Source organism: Mobula hypostoma, chromosome 18, assembly GCF_963921235.1.
Source record: "Mobula hypostoma chromosome 18, sMobHyp1.1, whole genome shotgun sequence".
Lineage (NCBI taxonomy): Eukaryota > Metazoa > Chordata > Chondrichthyes > Myliobatiformes > Myliobatidae > Mobula > Mobula hypostoma.
In genome coordinates, this window is record NC_086114.1 from 58,927,278 (window position 1) to 58,951,328 (window position 24,051).

General features: G+C 39.7%; 1 protein-coding gene across 1 annotated transcript in view; it reads right to left on the reverse strand.

Annotated features, from left to right (window-relative positions):
* Positions 1 to 412: 412 nt before the first annotated feature.
* Positions 413 to 24,051, reverse strand: part of rab8b (RAB8B, member RAS oncogene family) — a 70,869-nt gene continuing 47,230 nt past the window's right edge. The window contains exons 2-8 of the mRNA XM_063070964.1: positions 20,938 to 20,998; positions 16,658 to 16,718; positions 15,574 to 15,651; positions 8,671 to 8,760; positions 8,514 to 8,579; positions 4,690 to 4,740; positions 413 to 3,209 (exon numbers count right to left, since the gene is read on the reverse strand). Of these exons, the coding sequence (XP_062927034.1) occupies positions 3,114 to 3,209; positions 4,690 to 4,740; positions 8,514 to 8,579; positions 8,671 to 8,760; positions 15,574 to 15,651; positions 16,658 to 16,718; positions 20,938 to 20,998 (503 nt within the window). The 3' untranslated portion in view covers positions 413 to 3,113. The remainder of the gene's footprint in view (positions 3,210 to 4,689; positions 4,741 to 8,513; positions 8,580 to 8,670; positions 8,761 to 15,573; positions 15,652 to 16,657; positions 16,719 to 20,937; positions 20,999 to 24,051) is intronic.

The window sequence follows — 24,051 nt, forward strand, 5'->3', positions numbered from 1 at the left end:
TGTCAGGCTTCAAATCTGCAACAGCACAGTGCCACAAGAGGAATCTATCAAACTTTCAAGTGCTGCATGCAGCAAATAAAAACACTTTAGGGACCTCTAGTTTCTAATATGTTCGTGACTTGGAATCTGTGACTTAATACAACTATATCTACAAATTCTTGAAATAATGCCATGCCTCAGGGTATGAGGCTTCAATTTAAGAAGCCATTTTTCACAAAACCATATTTTGTATATCAAAATATGCACAATGCACTTTGCAGAGACTTTGATTTACAAAAAATTGCTTATATGTATGTTATTCAGGAGCATATGCCACTTGTAAATTGAGAAAAGCTGCAATTAAATGTACAAATCTCACCTGCTAAATGCAACTTGAACATGGCATTACAGACTACTCACCGCTCATTCTGGCATTTAATTTTTATTTCAGACTCATTATAAAAAAAAAGTCCACACTGAATAATAAAACCCACCAAGTTTACTTTACAGAACATCAGTACATGAATTAATTGGATTCAAATGTTAAAACACTTATCATAGGAACTCATCCTATTCATTTAGCTGCAGGTACATACAATATTGTCAGGGTTTTCTCAAATATTTCAAATGTTTAGAATTAATAAAAAAAACACACTTAAAAATTTCCAAGGGCTTTTGGAAAGGGCAAGGAAGGAGTGTGATAATGTATTTTAATTTACAATGCAATAAAATTACTGATGGTCCCTGGTAAATGTTCTTGACAAACTGTAAGGTAATTTAAAAAGTTATTTTCTGTCTATTGAACAAGATTTTATGCAACACGATACAGTCATGGGCACAAATTAACGTGTGCCTACAGTTACTGCAAAGCTCAGTTATGCCAAACTCTGCATTCCACAGGACCGAGATTAAAAATAAACACTGTAGTTTATTAAGAATTAATGATAATAAAGTGCAGCCCTGGAAACAGTAATACTGCTGCAAATATGCTTTCTTTTCCACAGTCCAGTTTCTTGTAAACTATACACATTGATCATTTTATGAAACAAGATTCAAAATCCACAGGGAATAGTTTTTTCTGTTAATTAGTATCCATACTGCAAGCCAACCCCCAGTTTTGCAGACTTACTGTTACAGTGTTGTGAACAAGTTCACAATAAGAAAGCATTTAATACCAATGCAAATCGTTTCTTTTAGAAACCTCACTCTTGCCATGCGGAAAGTGAACTTCCTACGGGCTTCCGCGATGTATTTATAATTTAGCATAGCTACAGTTAAGAAAATAGCAAAAACTTTTTTTTATACATCAGAGCATATACTCCACTGTACCGCTGCGTCAAGAAGCATATTTGATAATAGTCATTACAGGCTGGAGAAGGTTGTTCTTGGAGACAGGCATGTGTGTACACATTCTTGTAGCAATTGCCAGTAAATGGTCAGTGACATGTCAAAAGTCAAGGCTTATAAGACAATTGCAACATTTGATGCATCTCTGATAATGCCCAGTGGTTTTCCTTATAATAAAGCTTTAATATCAAAATCATGAGATTGATGTCTTTAGACGAAGAAATTGCAGGAGACTTGTCAACAACATGCTCACAGGTGTTAAAGAACAGGCTACAGATTCTCTACTATTACCACACAATGACTGCAGCCATGGTATGAAAGAAACATTCAACAATAGTGCTCTGGCAGTCAGGGCATACAGACCTCAGCACTGTAAGAAGCAGCCACTTGAATCTGATTCAGTTTGTTACAGTGTACCAAAACAGCCTGAGAGACAAAGTTTGTGTCTAGTATCAAGTGACTAAGAGCAGCACAAAGTCCAGAGGGGCTGCCAATAAAGAACATACATCAGAGAGAGAGAGCCTCTGGTGGTGTGGCTCAATACACAGGGGAAAAAGATGATTGTGGTCACACAGTGCAACTTAGGAAGGTACTGCCTCTCAAGTGGAGTTTCAAAGATGGAGCAGCAAAGACAGTGAGTTTGGCAATATCAGAGAGAGCCTATGTCCAGTCAGCACTCCCACCACGCCATACAATGTCTGTGCTCGTCTTACTGGTTTCCAAATTATGGGGATGCTCGTCCTTCCAGCTACACCCTCTAAAATCCAGTCACATATAGTCTGAGTGCTTTGCCTCCATTCTTTCACCACTCTGCCTCTCAAGACACAGACTCCTTGCTGGCACTGGGGCTCATGAGGATCGAAGTGGCCCTTTTCCCTCTGCATGCCCTGAACAGCTCATTTGGTCAGAACATCACCACCAAGCTGCTCAACAATCTCACACAAAGTACTTTCAATGACAGGAGAGTGATGGGTCAACAATAAACAGTAGGATCCATGGCTGATGTCTCCATCTTGACACAAAGGCATGAAGTTCCAGTGCAGCACTCCTGCATCTAGCAGTCAGCAACTAACTCTAGCCCCAACACTAGGCTGGCTGATACAAGCAATCACAAGGAAATTTCACTAGACAAACACTGAGATAGAAATCATCTAGGTAGCTTTTACTTCAGGGCACTTAGCCGAAAAAAAGAGCATTCAGAGTTCAACCTGTCCAGGGCCACTGCTTTTAATATTCAAGTTAACCTGGTTATGGCAATGTGCGTAGCAAATTGAAAAAGGAAACTGAGATCCAGAAGGATTTGTATTGAGAGATGAGAATAGAGGAAGGGAAAAGGAGGCTAGGAAAGGTTAGAGAGTTGGTAATGGGAACACAAGCACAAATAAAGTTGCAAGGAGTTTGCCAGAACCAAAGGCGAATTTGGCATAGATACTGTAGGGATGGTTCCATTCACAGACAGCAGCTTCTACAGCAGGCAGTCGAGATTAAACAAGTTCACACAGCATATTCCTGTATCTCCAATTCTTCCATTTCCATTTTCTGTCACAGTGGCCAAACATGAGCTATGGGGGGGGGGGGGTAGAGGGAGGAGTGGAATGAAAGGGTGGGCTCGGGATAGCACACGTGTATCTGCCCAACCCATTCAGGGAAGACCAACGGGTGATCTGCAAACAGCAAGCTCTCAGCAGCAGCAGGTGGAATTAATTTCAGAGGCTGATCAACACTGTGCTTTCACGGAAGCAAAGAAGGTTGCCCTAAGGATGCTGCAGTCTGTCATTTTAGGTCCATCAAAGCAGCGTACACCGGAAGAAACTGCTTTTCTTTGACTGGTTCTTGGCGGTGATTTTAACTTGTCCACTGCCTCCTGGAGGACTGTTTTCATTCTAGAAACAGAAAAGCATTGTTAGATTTTTTTTAAGGCATATGGAGGTAAGCAACATTCGTCATACAGTATTCTCATTACACTGCTGCTGTATCGTCAAGTTCTATATATTCTTAAGACCATGTCCATGACAACAGGTAAAATCTCGGTTGTTTAGATTAGAAAGTGACTGTCAACCACATTTGCTCATTCATTTGTTGTGGCACTAAAGAACAACACTGGAAGGAAGCGAAACAAAATTTTGGGAATCTCAAATGTGCAAGTCTATTATAGGGATTTCCCCACAGAATTCTATAAAGGTTTTCAAAGGAGCAAAATGAGGAAACAGTAGTCTGGCATCCACTTAGCAAAACCTCAGGCAACTATTTAAATATCAGACAATCCATTCATCTGGAAAGTTTTGCTCCTCAGTAAGCACAGAATCTTTTCAGACTTGATATCTGTGCACCAAGAATTAGAACTAGAATGACAACTGCAGCTTTCAAGTTTAATTATAGGATTTCTGATGAGGCATGATGCCAGCAAAACTTTGCCCAAATAGATTTCTCTAACTTACATGAGGATATTTGGAAATGGCAGCTTTCAGAATTGCCACCCTAACTTAAAACAAGGTCCACTATCTTTGATGATAGAACTGTATGTTTGTGGACTAACAACCAGAAACTGAAGCTGTTCTTTCAAAACAGACAGTCAGCATCCACTTGCCATGTCACAGCTGTTTCAATTCAAAATGCAAGACAATGGTATATTTGTAATTATCTTTGAAATGAGATGTCATCTTTTATACAGCAAGCCTGGGGCTCAAGTGGTTTCCACTTTCGATACTGATTTGACTTTCTTGGTATGAAGGAATTTTAAAGGGAAGGTAGAAGACCCTCAAAAAGATATCAACGATGAGAACCTGAACAATCTGGCACTCTGCTGTGATGACTCACTCTCACCAGAATGTCTACAAATTCTCTTGTCACTCACTGCACACAAACCAGCAGTGCCCTACTGAAATTCTTGGTGATGCGCCATTAGATACACCAAGGAATCTGGCTCAGTAACCTCTGCAGTGTGCCCCCCCCCCACCTATTCTATGTAGAGTAATGCAAGGATTCATTCAATCTTCACCCATATTACAACTCAACCTTTTACAGTTTGTGAAACATGATTGCTTTCCTGGTGAAGATCCAGTAACAGTAAAAAGATGATACCCCACGAATTTCTTGAGTGCTTTAAAATCCAAAATGCCATGACTGTCTTTTTGGTGATGCCCGGCACCAGAGTGCGAGGTATGGATCCTCTCATGGACGAGGTATTACAGCAGAGTTAGGAACAGTGGCTAAAGGACACAAGGAGCATGTATTGCTAAGCTATAGTGAAATCTTGTCCAATCACAAGCACTACCGGAAGAAGCAATTCTCAGCATCCCTAGCCAATATCTCAATATTAAATTTCCACAAGCACATCTTACAGTCCCAGAAACATTTACATACCATTTTCCGGTTGAGTTTTGACATGATATCCCGTGCAAGTGTAATAAATGCCTGCAATGAAATAAATAGGCCACGGTTACATGTAGCTCTGTTTATTATGCACCTGTGTTTCAGGAAGTTGAGTCATGGTGTTAAAAGCTGCACATTTAGCATAACCCCAAAAAAGATACAGCTTCCTGATAGATTCAGTGCTACAAGAAGGTTGTTCACTACCTGCACATAATGATCACCAAATCTTACATGAGTTTCATGTGTGCAGAATCCCCTGCACCAGCAACACTGAAGTGACTTTACGAGCCTTTGGCTACAACATGCAAACAACTTAGAGGAATCACTTTCCCGTGCAACATGCGTTTCAAAGTTAAAATCAGGATTCTGAAAGGTGAAGGACATCAAAGATTCCAGCATTTACAATTCTTGAGGAAATAGATGAGGACTATTTTGATTTTAAAATAAGCAAAAAAAAAGTTTCACAGTATTTGTATGAACAGAAGCAATTAATAATGAAGGATGGCAACTCTTCCTCAGTTATCCTGTTCACCCCCATGACACATTCTGATGAAAGATATCTGGCCTTAAGCACTGTGTCAACTTCTGAGCTGCAAAGTGTTGTCAGCATTTTGTTTCTACTTTAAATTTTCAGCTTTTACCATATTTTGCTTGTGTCATTTCAATTCTGAGAGCTCATCAGACACAGCTAAATTACAAAACTAATGTTTGCAAATTTTGCTTTTATTTTAAGTACAGAACCACAAGCTGGAATGTTGACACAATTTGCACTATTTCAGTCTGACTGGGTGCTTCTTCCAAAATGAATATTGCTTATTCTATAGAGATGAGCTTTTTACTTGCCAGTTATGAAAACTAAACTCAAACAAGATATTTAAGCTGTAGCAGAAGTCCTCAAAGATGATCTATATGTTTAAAACTTATTCTGGCCTGCATGTAATTTCAGTAATTCATTTATTCTGCACCACTGTTACCATATTTAGAAATGTTAATCGTGCTAATTATATTGCAGTTGATGTATGTAAATAAATTGAAACCATCTTCCTGAAGCAGATAAAACAGTGCTAATAATAAGCCAGGTGGGCAAAAGGCTGAAAATAGCAAAGAAAGAATGTGGCAAAGCAATGCAAGGAAAGGAAACGAGAAAAGATGAGACAGCTGCTTACTGCGCCAACAGCACATTTTAGAAATTCACTCACTGTGGTAGGTGCTACTGGGCAGACTTGTAGTTATTGCTAACCCCAATTGCTAGGCCCAAGAGTTATTGCTGTGGGTCTAGTCACAAGGACAAAACCTGATCCAGGAAAGATCTTTATTTATTTAAATACTGAGACACAGCAGCCTTCCAGCCTTTCCTTAAATACATGAGTGAGCCATCAAATGATAACTACCATCATTTGTTTGGCAAATTTAAATTGTTAAAAAAGACATAATTATGTCTCTTGATCCCCAACTCAATAACCTAACCACTTTGGTAAGAGTGACCATAATATGGTGGAATTCTTCATTAAGATGGAGAGTGACATAGTTAATTCAGAAACAAAGGTTCTGAACTTAAAGAAGGGTAACTTTGAAGGTATGAGATGTGAATTAGCTAAGATAGACTGGCAAATGATACTTAAAGGGTTGACGGTGGATATGCAATGGCAAGCATTTAAAGATCGCATGGATGAACTACAACAATTCTTCATCCCAGTTTGGCAAAAGAGTAAACCAGGGAAGGTAGTGCACCCGTGGCTGACAAGGGAAATTAGGGATAGTATCAATTCCAAAGAAGAAACATACAAATTAGCCAGAAAAAGCAGCACACCTGAGGACTGGGAGAAATTCAGAGTCCAGCAGAGGAGGACAAAGGGTTTAATTAGGAAAGGGACAAAAGATTATGAGAGAAAACTGGCAGAGAAAATACAAATGTTTGTAAAAACTGACTGTAAAAGCTTTTATAGATATATGAAAAGAAAAAGATTGGTTAAGACAAATGTAGGTCCCTTACAGTCAGAAACAGATGAATTGACCATGGGGAACAAGGACATGGCAGACCAATTGAATAACTACTTTGGTTCTGTCTTCACTAAGGAGGTCATAAATAATCTTCTGGAAATAGTAGGGGACCAAGGGTCTAGTGAGGTGGGGGAACTGAGGGAAATACATGTTAGTAGGGAAGTGGTGTTAGATAAATTGAAGGGATTAAAGGCAGATAAATCCCCAGGCCAGATGGTCTGCATCCCAGAGTGCTTAAGGAAGTAGCCCAAGAAATAGTGGATGCATTAGTGATAATTTTTCAAAACTCTTTAGATTCTGGACTAGTTCCTGAGGATTGGAGGGTGGCTAATGTAACCCCGCTTTTTAAAAAAGGAGGGAGAGAGAAACCGGGGAATTATAGACCGGATAGCCTAACATCAGTGGTGGGGAAAATGCTAGAGTCAGTTATCAAAGATATGATAACAGCACATTTGGAAAGCGGTGAAATCATCGGACAAAGTCAGCATGGATTTGTGAAAGGAAAATCATGTCTGACGAATCTCAGAATTTTTTGAGAATGTAACTAGTAGAGTGGATAGGGGAGAACCAGTGGATGTGGTATATTTGGATTTTCAAAAGGCTTTTGACAAAGTCCCACACAGGAGATTAGTGTGCAAACTTAAAGCACACGGTATTGGGGGTAAGGTATTGATGTGGATAGAGAATTGTTTGGCAGACAGGAAGCAAAGAGTGGGAATAAATGGGACCTTTTCAGAATGGCAGGCAGTGACTAACTGGGTACCGCAAGGCTCAGTGCTGGGAATCCAGTTGTTTACAATATATATTAATGACTTAGATGAGGGAATTAAATGCAGCATCTCCAAGTCTGCGGATGACACGAAGCTGGGCGGCAGTGTTAGCTGTGAGGAGGATGCTAAGAGGACGCAGGGTGACTTGGATAGGTTAAGTGAGTGGGCAAATTCATGGCAGATGCAATTTAACGTGAATAAATGTGAGGTTATCCACTTTGGTGGCAAAAACAGGAAAACAGATTATTATCTGAATGGTGGCCGATTGGGGAAGTGCAACGAGACCTGGGTGTCATTATATACCAGTCATTGAAAGTGGGCATGCAGGTACAGCAGGCGGTGAAAAAGGCAAATAGTATGCTGGCATTTATAGCGAGAGGATTCAAGTACAGGAGCAGGGAGGTACTACTGCAGTTGTACAAGGCCTTGGTGAGATCACACCTGGAGTATTGTGTGCAGTTTTGGTCCCCTAATCTGAAGAAAGACATTCTTGCCATAGAGAGAGTACAAAGAAGGTTCACCAGATTGATTCCTGGGATGGCAGGACTTTCATATGAAGAAAGACTGGATCGACTAGGCTTATACTCGCTGGAATTTAGAAGATTGGCGGGGGGGATTTTATTGAAATGTATAAAATTCTAAAGGGATTGGACAGGCTAGATGCAGGAAGATTGTTCCCAATGTTGGGAAAGTCCAGAACGAGGGGTCACAGTTTAAGGATAAAGGGGAAGCCTTTTAGGACCGAGATGAGGAAAAACTTCTTCACACAGAGTGGTGAATCTGTGGAATTCTCTGTCACAGGAAACAGTTGAGGCCAGTTCATTGGCTATATTTAAGAGGGAGTTAGATATGGCCCTTGTGGCTAAAGGGATCAGGGGGTATGGAGAGAAGGCAGGTACAGGTTTCTGAGTTGGATGATCAGCCATGATCATATTGAATGGCGGCGCAGGGGCGAAGGGCCGAATGGCCTACTCCTTCATCTATTTTCTATGTTTCTACATTTAATCTATGCATCAGTACGCGAATATTTCCCCAGGTTCTTACCTCTTCAACGTTTATGCTGGATTTTGCACTGGTTTCCAGGAATTTAATCCCATAATCTATCGCTAACTGTGGAACAGTAACAATAAGCATCAATTAAAAACATAGCGAAACATACCCGAATGATTAATCTTAAACAGATGAGTTTTTATTGCCTTACCTTCTCCCCTCTCTCCTTTGACACTTGCCTTTTCTCATTCATATCACATTTGTTGCCCAGAATCATCCTTTCCACATCTGAAGACGCATGCTAAAAACAAAAAAGATTTTACTCAATCCAAAAAAAAACTAATTTCACTACATTAATTTTAAAATTGCCAAGATTCACTTTGGCATCTACACTGCTCAGTTTCCATGTCAGCATACACGTTATATCTGTGTTCCCACAAAAACCCATCAAGTGAAGAAATGGCTCACGCTGATAAAAAGCCAGAATGACTACAGAAGGCAACTTTGAATGATTCAGCAAGAGCCTGTAGAATGAGGTCATAACATATCTGACTTCCAATTCCTTTTCCCCTCACTCCTTCATCCCTTCCAGTGAAGGTGGCAGAATCTTACTACGTTTGTCCCTCAACTTCATTAAACATTCAGATTTGAATCAGATAACTTCTCAATTGCAAAATTATACAAGTTATACAAATTCTGAATGATACCTATCAGAGATTGATAGGTATCTGAGTAGCCAGGGCATCAAAGGTTATGGTGAGAAGGTGGGGGAGTAGGACTAAATGGGAGAATGGATCAGCTCATGATAAAATGGCAGAGCAGACTCGATGGGCCGAATGGCCGACTTCTGCTCCTTTGTCTTATGGTCTTAATATCATAACCACAACCTTCTAAATGCCTTTTAAACTAGAATCTCTCCAACTCAGGTCAGGAACACGAGCAAATAAAGAATCTGTGAATCTCTGCCTTTCTTCGGTTGCCGTTAAGTAAAAGAAAGGTGAGGTAACGTATAGTGACCAACTGAACTCAAATTCACAAAGCAGACAGAAACACAAGTGCTCAGTTCGTTCAAATTAGCAGTGGAGACTGCAGGATAAATTTCTCTGCTCACTTTAGAAATTTGAAGACTGGACTTAATTACTCTGAAGAGAAAATTACCTCAGGACTATCAATTACAAACTACGTTCCCCAATGCTCAGGTTGGGTACAACTTTTTCCCCCCAGTGTCACTCATCCTTGTAAAACTACAGACACAGAGTGATTATCAGTGGCTCACAGCAAAACAACATACACTATCTGGTTGTCTTTCTTCACCATCATTGCTGGAATGTATAGAAGTGGAATGCATAGTGAACTGGGGAAGATAATTGACTAAGGAGAAACAGGCAGGCTGGGGTGGAATTGGGTGATAGTTGACAGATAAAATGCAAAACTTGCAGAAAACAGTAAAGAAAAGTAATATAAATAAGTGGGCACAATTAGAACAATGAGGTTCGAGGGGGGGACATATACATAGTCTGCTGGTAGGATCAGCAAGTGTTTGAAAAGTAAGAGGATCTTCAGTTTTAAAAACAATCAAGGGCCAACTTCATTCACCATATATATTTGCATATATCAGGAACTTGCTGTGTGATTTGGTCAAGGTGCAACATGCAAAACAGCAAATTCAACAATTATAAAGACTTATATATTTTAAAAAGTTCAAGGATAAAGTTTGTATACGGAATACAATGTGAATAAATACCCACATGTATTTACAATGCAAACAGCATTATAAAAAGTGCACAGAAAGAAAGTCTTCCCATCAGCAGCAAAATAAATTAAGAAAAAGATACGAATTAAAAAATGACTGCTTAGGTCTGTAGTGCATTGTTAGAGCAGTATTGAAAGGCAGAATCAATTGCAGCATTCAATAGTGAACTAGAAATGCATATAAAAAGAAAGGATTTGCTGAGCTGTTGTGAGAAAGGTGGGGGAGTGGGACAAGTTTGATTGCTCTTACATTAACCTATCCCGTGACTCTGAAAAGAACAAAATGTATTTAAAAGCGACAAAATGATTTGCAAAACAGTAACTTTGGTGATATTCCTTGTATACCACATGTTGGCTGGTGCATACAAGAATTTAGCCTGTAGAATAAATGGTCTGAGTGGCTAAATGGTCTCCAAGTTTCTGAAAGTGTAACAAGGTGAACTTTGTTATACATTCAAATGTCTAACTCTACATTCATGTAATGGGTAAATACAAATCATAAGTGCTTTCTAAAAGTTACCTGCCATGGAAATCTATATTAAAAAACAAAGCAAGTGAGACTACAAAAATCACAACACCATGACAAGCGTTAGGTTTATTCTGTGCTTTGTAATAAGCCTGCATCAAACTAGATGCCAAAACACGACATTTCAGCTGCTGTTAGCACATTTCCGAGTTGTTAGGTACTAGACTTTATCTTGCTCTTTCACAATCAAAAAAACATACAAATAATTAATCAGGGAGAAAATTATTTTGGCTTTCATTTAAAAAGGAGGTATAAAGGTTATAAGAGGTGTAATATACCTGGTCAGAATCATCTGTACCACTAACTGAAATCATCATAATTGATAAACAGCCCAAGCAGTTCATGGTAGTTCTTTGTAAAGCAGCAAGGATGGTTCTGTTTACAATATTCTTTTCTCATAGACCTGCAAATTAGTTTTCCTTATGTCTACCTGATATCCATTTAGGCTATGTAGGGTTATAAATTCATTAGAGAACCAGCTGATAGTAAAAGAGGGGAAGTGAAAATTAAAGTGAGAGAGCAAAGACAGTGTACGAGAAAACATAAGCTGCCAACATAAATAGGAATCCAGGAGTGCTGTATAAATGGTAAAGTAGTGCATAGAAGATCAAGAATCACAAAGAACAAAACTGGGAACTTAGAGATGCTGGAGGAGGAAATTAGTATGAAATGAGTCATTTGCATCTGTCTTCACTGGGGAAGAGGGTGTTCATGAATAAAGAATGAAGGAGACAGTTGGGACACTAGAAATATTAAAAATTGGTAAGGCAATGGGGTGGGGAAGATATATTGATCTTGGTGTCCTTAAATCATACCATATGGCACTATACTACGATTTTGAGGGAAGTATGGGAGAATATTGAGGACACAGTGACTGCAATGTTGGATTACGAGGGTGGCACCAGAGGAGCTTGTTCCAATAGAGGATCAAGAGAGAGGCTCAGCAGCTGCCGACCACTGATTAATCCAATGGTGAGAGTGTTTTCAAAATCATAGATCTCAGAATTGATTGATTAAGGTAATGCAACACAAACTTAAGGGTAAATGGTGCTCAGATGAATTGATGGAATTGTTTAACGAATTAATGGAGTTGATGAAGGTAATGCAATTTCTGTTTCAGACTTCCAGCATCTGCAATCTGAGATTTATTTATTTTTTTTAAAAAGCAGGATTGTGCAGTGCATGAAGAGTTTTGGAAGGCTTTCGAAAAAGAGTTGTGTAAGTGTAGCAGTTACCGCAATGCCATTCCAGCTTGGGGTGTTCTGGAGTTCGGAGATTAATTCTGACGCTATTCCATAAGGAATCTCTGTACATCCTCCTCAGGTGCTCCGGTTTCTTCCCACAGTCCAAAGACATGCTGGGCAGGTGAAATGGTCATTGTAAACTGTCCCTTGATTAGGTTAGGGTCAATCAGGGTTGTTGGGGTGGCGTGGCTCAAAGGACCAGAAAGGCCTTCTCCACACTATCACTAATAACTAAAAATCTAGAGACAGTGAAATCAAGCATAGAAGCAGAATTCTAAGCAGGAGTACTGAAGACCTATGCTGATCAACTGACTGGAGTGTTCACTGATATCTTTACCCTCTCACTTTGCCAATCTGAAGCACCCACCTGCCCCAAACAGACTTCAATTCATCCGGTGCCTAAGAAGACCACGGTAACCTGCCTCAGTGACTACCGTCCAGTAGCACTTGCATTCACTGTGATGAAGTGCTTTGAGAGGCTGGTCATGAAACATAACTCCTGCTGAGGAGCGACTTGGATCTGCTCCAATTTGCCTACTGTGACAACAGGTCAACAACAGGTGCCATTTCATTGGCTCTTCACTCAACCCTGGGACATCTGGACAGTGAAGCTACATATATTGGGATGCTCTTTATTAACTACAGCTTGGCATTCAGTAGTATCATCATCTCAAAACTAATAAGCTCGAAGACCTAGGCCTCAATGCCTCCTTGTGCAACTGGATCCTCAATCTCCTCACTTGCAGAGCTCAGTCAGTTTGGATGGGTAACAACATCTCATCCACAATCACCAACAGCACAGGTGCCTGCTCCAGTCACTTTATACTTATGGCTGTGAGGCTGAACACAGTTCTAATGCCATATTTAAGTTTGCTGACGACACCACTGTCATTGGCCAAATCAAAGGTAGTGTTGAATTGAGCATATAGGAGACAGACTGAAAATCTGGATGAGTGCTGCCATAACAACCCTTCATTCAATGTCAGCAAGATCAAGGAGCTGACTGACTTCAGGAAGAGGAAATCGGAGATCCATGAGCCAGTCCTCATTAAGGAATAGAACATAGAACATAGAATAGTACAGCACAGTACAGGCCCTTCGGCCCACAATGTTGTGCCGACCCTCAAACCCTGCCTCCCATATAAGCCCCCACCTTAAATTCCTCCATATACCTGTCTAGTAGTCTCTTAAATTTCTCTAGTGTATCTGCCTCCACCACTGACTCAGGCAGTGCATTCCATGCACCAACCACTCTCTGAGTAAAAAACCTTCCTCTAATATCCCCCTTGAACTTCCCACCCCTTACCTTAAAGCCATGTCCTCTTGTATTGAGCAGTGCTGCCCTGGGGAAGAGGCGCTGGCTATCCACTCAATCTATTCCTCTTATTATCTTGTACACCTCTATCATGTCTCCTCTCATCCTCCTTCTCTCCAAAGAGTAAAGCCTTAGCTCCCTTAATCTCTGATCATAATGCATACTTTCTAAACCAGGCAGCATCCTGGTAAATCTCCTCTGCACCCTTTCCAATGCTTCCACATCCTTCCTATAGTGAGGTGACCAGAACTGGACACAGTACTCCAAGTGTGGCCTAACAAGAGTTTTGTAGAGCTGCATCATTACATCGCGACTCTTAAACTCTATCCCTCAACTTATGAAAGCTAATACCCCATAAGCTTTCTTAACTACCCTATCCACCTGTGAGGCAACTTACAGGGATCTGTGGACATGTATCCCGAGATTCCTCTGCTCCTCCGCACTACCAAGTATTCTGCCATTTACTTTGTACTCTGCCTTGGAGTCTGTCCTTCCAAAGTGTACCACTTCACACTTCTCCGGGTTGAACTCCATCTGCCACTTCTCGGCCCACTTCTGCATCCTATCAATGTCTCTCTGCAATCTTTGACAATCCTCTACACTATCTACAACACCACCAACCTTTGTGTCGTCTGCAAACTTGCCAACCCACCCTTCCACCCCCACATCCAGGTCGTTAATAAAAATCACGAAAAGTAGAGGTCGCAGAACAGATCCTTGTGGGACACCACTAGTCACAATCCTCCAATCTGAATGTACTCCCTCTACCACCACCCTCTGCCTTCTGCAGGCAAGCCAATTCTGAATCCACCTGGCCAAACTTCCCTGGATCCCATGCCTTCTAACTTTCTGAGAGAGGGTTAGCAACTTTTAATTCCTTGGTGTTATCATTTTAAGAGGACCTGTCCTGGGTCTAGAATGCAAGTTCCATTACAAAGAAAGCACAACAGTGACTCCACTCTCTTAGACGTTTGTGAAGATTTGACACATCAGCTAAAATGTTGACAAACTGTTACAGATGTGTGGTGGAGAGTACATTGACTGGTTACATCATGGCCTCGTATGGAAACACCAACACCAAAGACTACAAAAAGTAGTAGTTAAGCTCAGTCCATCACAGTTACTGCCCCTCAACCATCAGGCTCTTGAACCAGAAGGGGAAACTTCACTCATACCAAGACAGGACTGTTCCTATAACCTGTGAACTCATTTTCAAGAATGCTTCATCTCATGCTCTCAATATTTATTGCTTTATTTATTATTACTTTTCTTCTTTTTATACTTGCAGTTTTTTTTGATTGTCTTGTGTGTGGTTTTTGATTGATTCTATTGTCTCTCTTTGGATTTACGGTGAATGCCCACAAGAAAATGAATCTCAAGTTGTATATGGTGGCATACATGTACTTTGAAGTGAAGTGTCCAAGAGACTAAAGTGAATCATTAAACTGAGGTGATGTGGAAGGAAGGAAAAGAAAGATCAAGTCTCTAAAACCAAAACTGCGACTGTCCATTTCCCTTTACAGATGCTGCCTGAACCACTGACTTCCTCTAGCATTGTGCTTGTTGCTCCAGATTCCAGCATCTGTAGACTTGCATTTCCTGTGAACTGTTTATAACTCAGTTTGCAAGTTGGAAATTATATTGTGAACAGGGCTCTCACCTTGGTAGAAAATGCCTGCAGCTGCAGGCAAATCCATCCCGCCACTTTCCCAAATGCTTGTCTGTATATATGGGCTGTACACAAGTCTGGCACTTGTAAGCAGGGGAGGACTTGTATAGAAATACTAAACCAGCAACTAAGCAACTTTAAGACGTGGCATCCAGTTAGCACAGTACACTTTATGGAGACAATCAAATCCAAATGAAATTACTATTTGGAAATAATACATTTGGGGAATTCATTATCAGATCTCCAAAATTAGATCCACAGAGTTATGACAGAATAATATTGGATTTTGCCAACCTCAATTCTTCTGGAATGCAAGATGCACATATGCTTTAGTACTTTCATCACAATACTTGAGATTATAGTACACAACCTCTTATCCATCAGCCTAATATCAAGGTAAATAGGCAAGATTTATTGGAAGTTGTATCCACATAAACAGCCCAACTTTTATAACTTTACATTAGCTTTTGTATTTTTAAGATCACAATTTTGTTTTCTTCCTACAAACTAGTCTAGAAACTGAGTTAAGCTTTTATTTTCTGCCTTTCATGACATACGTCAACTGGTTACTGCTGACAGATCAAAGCTTTGAACAAATTGTTACTTACCTCTTCAATATTCCTTATCCAGTTCTTTATGTTATCAAAAGACTTCTCATTTGTTATGTCATATACCAACATTATTCCCTAGAAATATGGTCAAAAATAAAGTTTATAGCATGCACATTTCTCCACTTTTGCTTTCATCAATCTACAGCACATCAGCAACATGCCAATGAACATGATGTTAATTGAGTGAAATTCTTGGTCAATATAGAAAAAAAATTAAAGGACATTCTAGAGATGACGAGACGTAGATCCTCAGGAGGCAACAGATATGTTATATACAAACATTATCCTGCTTTATTTTGATGGATACACTGTGTAGATTAGGGAGGAAACTTAGTAAATTTTGTTTAGAAATATTCCCCAGAGGGCAAAAGTTATTTCACAAATAAAAGTTTCAGAATATATAGAACAGCAAAACAGAAAAGACTGAATTTTTCTCGTGAAAACCTGACAGACAACCCATTTCACAGTTTATTCAATGACTAGCTGCCATAAAGGCATAAAAAATACAGAACTCTACCTACACAGGCCTGCAATAAATAGACAGTGTATCACCAATTGTCCAGGCAGGAAGTATAGGCATATGCCTGCACTTGATAGTATGCTGTATGCATAGCTCATTGGTTAGACCCGAGCCTGCACTTACTAGTGCCACACAGTTTATTGGATAGACAACCAGAGCTGATGCTTCCACCCTCGCTACTGATAATAATAAATAACAAGTGACATAATTATGAAGTGGGCTTGCATATTTCCCTACCAGTCTCGGGGACTAGATTTCATTCTTTCCATTCAATTGGAAACTGATATATTATCTTACCTCGGACTCTTGTCGTTATGTGTGAGGTTCATATGCAGCCCAGCTCCCTGTACCACATAGTTCTACATGAGGGTTTCAGTAGGTTTGCAAACATTACGCTATTCTGATAGACAAACTCAGGGGGTTAATAAAAGTAATTAAGGGGCAGAAAGTGGTTATATTGTTTCCCATTTATCTAATTATTAACTATTAAAATTGTAAACATTCAATTGTAATTGTGTGCAGTGCTAATTTAGAACACGGAACTTAGAAAAGACTATTTACCATAGCTCCTCTGTAGTATGCGGTTGTGATGGTACGGAATCTTTCTTGACCTGCTGTGTCCCTGATCAGAAAGAGAGGATAATTTAATCAAAATTTTTGAACTTAAGTCTCCTGTGTTCCCATCATTAGTATTTGCAAGAGGTTGCGGTCTGAGCAGGTGGCTTGCAGTAAGTAACTGATCAGACACCCTGAAGACCCCATACCAGTCTGCAACTTCCTCTTCTCAGAACCCATAGCACTGATGAGTTGATATTGCATTCAACGCTCGTTCCTCTCATCAGCAGTTCCAACTTGGAACAGAATCAGAATTAGGTTTAATATCACTGGCATATGTCATGAAACTGGCTGATATGCAGCAACACATTGCAATACATTATAGTGAAAACTGAATTATGGTAAAAAAAAATAAATAAAATTAACTAAGTAGTGCAAGTAAGTAGTCAGGTAGTATTCATCTGTTCAGTGTCCATTCGGAAATCTGGTGGCAGAGGAAGAATTTTGCAGCATTGCTTCTTGAAGATGTCCTTGATGCTGGGTAGGCCCATGATAGAGCAGACTTTACAACTTTCTGCAGCTTAGTTCAATCCTGTGCAGTGCTGCCCCTCAATCCCAGACAGTCAGAATGTTAAATCTGTCGAAACTTGCGAGTGTCTTTGGTGACACACCGAATCTCAAGTTCCTAATGAAATACAGCCGCTGTCGTGCCTTCTTTGTGACTACATTGATATGTTGGGCTTAATATCGATCCTCAGAGATGCTGACACCCACTGAAATTGATCACTCTTTCCACTTCTGACCCGTCTATGAGAACTGGTATGCTTTTCCCTGTCTTACCCTTTCTGAAGCCCACAATCATTACTTTGATCTGACTGACGTTGAGTACAAGGTTGCTGCTGCAACAGCACTCAGCTAGCTGATATATCTCACTCCTGTACACCATCTTATCACCATCCGAAATTCTGCCAACAATAGATGTGTCATCAGCAAATTTATAGATGACATTTCAGCTATGCCTCGCCACACATTCATGGATATAGAGAGTAGAGCAGTGGACTAAGCAGACATCCCTGAAATGCACAATGTTGATTGTCAGTGAGGTAAAGATGTTATTTCTGAACCGCATAGACTGCAGTCTTCCACTGAGGAAGTAGAGGATCCAGAGGGAGGTACAGAGGCCCAGGTTTTGAAGCTTTTTGATCAGTCCTGTAGAAATGATTGTATTAAGCTCCGAGCTGTAGTCAATAAACAGCAGCCTGACACAAGTATTAGTATTATCCAAGTGATCCAAAGCTGCATGAAGAGCCAATGAGACTGTATCCACTGTAGATTTATTGCGCCGATAGGCATATTCCAAAGCACCTGTTTGACTTTTACTTGAGAAACCAACAATTCGTATGGGCCCATGGGTATACTCAGGAAACCATTTTTAGCTTTATTCTTCTGTCTACTGGTAAATTCATGAAAAACAGCAAAATGGATCTTTTGATCTTTTTGGTAGAAAAAGACCATAAAAGCTCTAAAAATTATAAGACATGAAATTTACAGCTCAACGTATTACTAACCAAACCACTGAGAGGATTCTCTATATACGAGATTAAAACACCTTAAACCCTGGTGAGCATTAGGTTTCAATCTTGTTTTTGTTTTAAATCTGCAGTGTAACATGAAAGAAAAATAAATTTACAGCACAGTGCAAGAAAGAGGAGAGAATGATGGATGTGGTAGACTGCAGGACAGATTAAATGCCAAAAACGATTGATCAGAGGACAATCATGGGAGAAGAGCTTTTATTATGGCTCTAGTTAAAGAGTAAAGCATAGAAATGGGCTCTTTGGCCCGCCAGGTCTCCATACCGACCAAGTAGTTATCTATGCTTATCCGATTTACCAGCAGTTGGACCATAAGTTACACTATGCCTTGGTGACTTAAATGCTCCTCTAAACACTTAAATGCTGTGAGAGCACTTCAATCTACCGCCCCAGGCAGTGCATTCCAAGTTCCACACACCCTTTGGGTAATACAGTTCTTACCCTGATCCCTTCATTATCCTGAACTGAAGGCATGTTTCACCATATCAAAAACATCAATATCCAAATGTGAGCGATCCAGCACAAGTTACAGATCAGTGTGGGTTTACTCTTCACAGTGCTGTCCAGTCCAACAGAAAAATAAAGTAGTATTTGAAATAAAATCATGTTTTTCAGATTTGTAGGAAATATATTTGTGTTAGGTAGCTGTTGGTGTTCCCAGATAATTCAAAGCAATGCATCTTGAGACTGTTCAATAACCCGTTGTGATGCACTTGCTGGAAACATCAATGAGAGGTTCAAATCATGCAAAAAAAAACCCAGCAATGTGGTCGTTAAGTGGTTTTATTCTTTTCTACTCAGTTCTGCTAAAATGTTAGCAATTATTGACTGTAACGTCCTTACTACTCCATCTTAATCACCCACCTTCTCAAAGAAGTAGTGAACTACTGTGCAACCTTCATAACATGGCCATCAGGGAACAATTTTAACACCTACATTAAAAAAGACCTGTATAATAAGGAAAGCTAACATGTGCTTGGTTTCCATAATGGGGTCATGATAATATTTGGGTGGGATACCTGAAATCACAAAATAAAGAGGGAAGTTATATTGAGGCTGTGCTATATTGTAAAGATCTGATTACTCACCCTACAGCCTAAACCTATTATTCCTTGACTGATCACTTAACTGTGACATTTCACTTTACTCCTACATCTTAAAAGCATTTCTACAGATTAACATGTGCTAAGTATCTGGGAGAATTTAGTTAAATCGATTCCACAGATCTAATTTATTTTTGTGTTGTATTCTACAGCAAGTTTGTATTGGTACAGTCGTGGAAAATGTTTAAAACATTTGTGAAAAGATATTCACTAGTCAAGGATATATTGCATGTCCAGTTAATTAATCTAGAATTAATTCATATGGTGGTGACATGTTTCAGTTATTAGACTTCTCAGCATTCTACAAAATAATTTCAACCATTTAGCCCAGATCACTAAGATGCAGAATTCATGGTCCTTTGAACTCAATTATGAAATACTGCTGAAAGTTTCTCTTTCATGGATTAACCACTTTAAATCATCCACAGTTTTGCTTCTCCAGCTTAAAGGTTGCTCTCCCCTCTAATTCTCAAAGATCAGGTGCAGCGTGAAGAAATCTACTTCTAATTTGGTAACCTGACACAACGGTCTTTCCAGCTGTATTGGAGAAGTGAATTTATTTCTCCAAAGAAACTGCAAATCAGTCTTGTTTTTGTCCCACTCTATAAGTCTCCTTCTGAGGGCACTAAACCAAAGACTTCATAGAAACACTAGCTATGATCAATCAGCAAAATTCTAAAATTAGATCATAATCGACACATCTTAAAACCTTTGAAATAATTATGTGATAGGTGTTATAAACGCTTGGTTTTTCCTAAAGGTTTTAAGGTATTACATACAGATAAAGCAAAGACGAGTACATCTGGCATAGCGAAAGAGAGACGAAATGAAGTTGCTAAAACTAAATAGATGAAGTCTGAGTTAATGATAGGACCCTTTTCTATGCGAAAACGATTTTGGACCTGGAGAAGCTCTACGAAGAAGTAAGTCGATTACGAACAATGATTGGCTACAAGGTGAAGGAAATCAACTGAGCCCTTAACAGGGCCAACGGAAAATCCAGGAAACCTAACGAGGAGGATCCCATCGCTACCACCCGTCTTCTCTGTATTTCCAGTTTCTAGGAGGATCGCTAGGTTCTTGAAGAAATATTGGATTAATATCATCGACAAACCCATAAGGAAGCTCAAATTGCAGTTTATGCAGGTCAAAGGTGACCTGGGACTCAGGATGGCTGGTGTTTACAGGATTCCCTGTGAATGCGGAGCCAGACGGGGCACATGGTGGACGCTGGCATCAAGGAGGGTATTCTTGATATAGGCAATTGTGCAGAAGATCAAACCAACACTAAACATATTCCTGATTAAAATTAGTACTTTTACAATCAAATTTGCATTGCTGGTTTGCATTAGGTTTTCATTCTTACTGGAACTTAAATTGAGGAATTCCAGTTTGGTTACAATCTCAAGAAGCTAAGAAAGACCATTGAACTGAAATGTTAACTTTTTTTCCCAATAATGTTGTTTATTAATGAGCATTTTCTTGTTTGTAACATTATATCTAGCCCAAATCCAATATCACATTTAGATCAGTAACTGTTCCATTTTAACCAAACAAAAATTACATTCATTCAATCATTAATACTTACCATATCTGGAGCTTGATTTTCTTCCCATCTAGTTCCACTGTTCGTATTTTGAAATCAATTCCTGCAAAATGGAAGTGCCAAATGAATTGGAAATGTAAAATAAATATTTATACATTTTTACTCATCTCACGTTGATCAAACAGAATCGCTCCACACTAGATTTTCTTGCAAACTGGTGTGACTTCCTCTGAAACCATGATTCATTTTACTGCACTTAGCCAGTCAGTGTTAGTGAAATCTCAGTGGGTCTACTTAAATAACCAGTAATAATTGTTTAGTAATTATATAAATATTCATATTGCAAAGCAATTGATTGAAAAAAAATCCGAGTATACTTGAATTTTCTGGTATATTCACTTTCACAATGTGAGCTCCAGATTCAAATTTATTTATGGTCATGTACACCAGCGTTCTTTGCTTACACGAAGCTCGTAGAGTAAGTAGTACACATGACAAATACATCGTTTCTTCTACACTGGAGAGGCCAACAGCAGATTGAGGTGACTGCTTTGCACATACCTTCACTCAAACATAATTCTGAGCATTCAGTTGCTGATCACTAATCCTCTATTTCATTTCCATACTCCCTTGTCGATAGGTCCTTACATGAGGGGTGATTGATAAGTTCGTGGCCTAAGGTAGGAGTCAATTTTAGAAAACCTAGCACATTTATTTTTCCACATAGTCCCCTCCTATATGTATACACTTAGTCCAGCGGTCGTGGAGCATACGGATCCCTTCTTTGTGAAGTGATCCACAGCAGGGGTGATAAGTTTGTGGACTAAGGGAGATGAGTTATTAACTTCAAACTTTCTGCATTATCACTCAAAGAGTTGAATTGCACGTGCATGTAACGAGAGCATCTTGGACCTCCAGGTGGTCCACAGCAAGGGTGATTGATAGGTTCGTGGCCTAAGGTAGAAGGAGATGAGTTATACAGCTCTCGTTACATGCACGTGCAGTTCAACTCTGAGTGAAAATGCAGGAAGTTGGAAGATAATAGCTCATCTCCTTCTACCTTAGGCCACGAACTTGTCAATCACCCCTACTGTGGACCACTTCTGGAGGTCCAAGACGCTGACTTCTACAAAGAAAGGATCCGTACGCTCCATGACCGCTGGACTAAGTGTGTAAATGTAGGAAAAATAAATGTGCTAGGTTTTCTAAAATTGACTCCTTCTACCTTAGGCCACGAACTTATCAATCACCCCTCGTATATTCCATCGCAGGCATGACCCTCCCCACCTTCCATTGAGGACATCAAGAGGTGGTGCCTTAAGAAGGCTGTATCCACCATTAAGGATCCTCGCTATCAGGACACGCTCTCTTCATGTTACTACCATTGCGGTGGAAGTACAGGGGCCTGAAGACCCTCAGTCAAGGATTTAGGAACAACTTGTTCCCTTTTGCTATCAGATTTCTGAAGTCTATAAACATAACTTCATCTTGTTTTTACATTACTTTTGTAATTTATAGATTTTACGTCTTGCACAATACTGCTGCTGCAAAGCAACAAATTTTATGTTAATGTCAGTAACAATAAATCTGATTCTGAACCTTAATGCCTGGTTAACAAACTGCATCTGATCTTCCAACTAGGCTGCTGGATTCAATACTGCATTCAACTATTTCATTGAACATTTGTAGCAGTTTTATTTCAGATCTCCAGCATCAACAATAGTAAAGTTTCTTGCATTACACCTTCACCAATTTAGTTATATTACCATGCCCTGTCACCCTGCATTTTCATCCCTATTTAATCACTCTTGCTTTCACAAATGTCTTCAATGAGGCACCAAAGGGATAACTGCTAAATGTTCTGACAACACAAGGAAGGTAGAGTGAGTACCTGGACACATTTTGAAAAGTCTGAAATTCTTCATTAAGCAGAAAAATGCAAACACATCAAAATGAGAGATTGCTGGGCTTAAAGATGCAGGGTGTCCTAGTACACGATTCATAGAAGGCTCATATCGGGTAATTAAATAATGTTCACAAAAAATACTGCAGCTCGAATGAGCAGAAGCTGAAGCTCTTTATTGGGGTGCAAGGTTCTGATGGGCCTTGGTTCGGAACGACAGCTGTTTGTTCCCCTGCATAGCTGCTGCCTGACTTGCTGAGTTCCTCTCGCATTTTGTGTGCGTTGCTCAAGATTTCCAGAAGCTACAGAATCACTTATGTAAATAATATTCAGCTTGCTTTCATTTTGCTGAGAAAATAAAATACAGTACAAAAGTCAAAAGATTATGCCTAACTTGTTTAGGCCTTGTTGAGATCACAAGTGGAGTACTATGTACATTATTAGTCTCATTTAAGGTGTAATGCATTGGAAGTAGTTCAGAGAAGATTTAATGGCTTATAAAGAATGGGTTGCCGTATCAGGAAGACTGTGCAGGATTGGTTTGCATCTGCTGGAGTTTAGAAGAACCAGTGGTGATGCGGTCCTGAGGAGAGCTGACAGGGTGGACGTTTCAGGTTGTGGGAGAATCTGAACAGTTACCACCTCAGAGAGATGAAGCAAAATTCTTTGTCTCAGAGGATCAGTCCTCACGCATGGTGGAAGCAGGGCCTTTGAATATTGTTAATGTAGTACTCAGATTACCAATAATGGAGCAGGTCATCACAAGTAGATGCAAGTACATTTTGTATCAGCTATAAACATTAACTTGTCCAGCAGACTCAAGGGGCTACATGACCAACTTCTGCACCTAATTCATAGGTTCAGAGATCTTTACTCACCTTCCCCTAAGACAAGTGGAGAAGGCAGAACTTTGCTTTCCCCTCACCCCTGTTCTTGTAGTTTAAAGTGTTTCAACTTTTACCATCAACTATTCTGGTTTAATGGAAAGGTCATGGATAAAAAAAAATCAATTGCTTCTCTTCCCTCAGTTGCTGCCTGACTGACTATTTTCAGCATCTTCTGCTTTTAATGTCAGACATATTTACACTACCATTTATAGTCTCTATTTTTTTTATATATATAAATAACCCAGCAGTTCTTTACCTTATATCACCATATTCGTGTCCTATTTTCTACAATGCCAGCTGACTAGAACTGGTAATGGTACTTGTGTGGAGAGATTAGAAGGAGAATGATAAAACTGGGTGAAAACA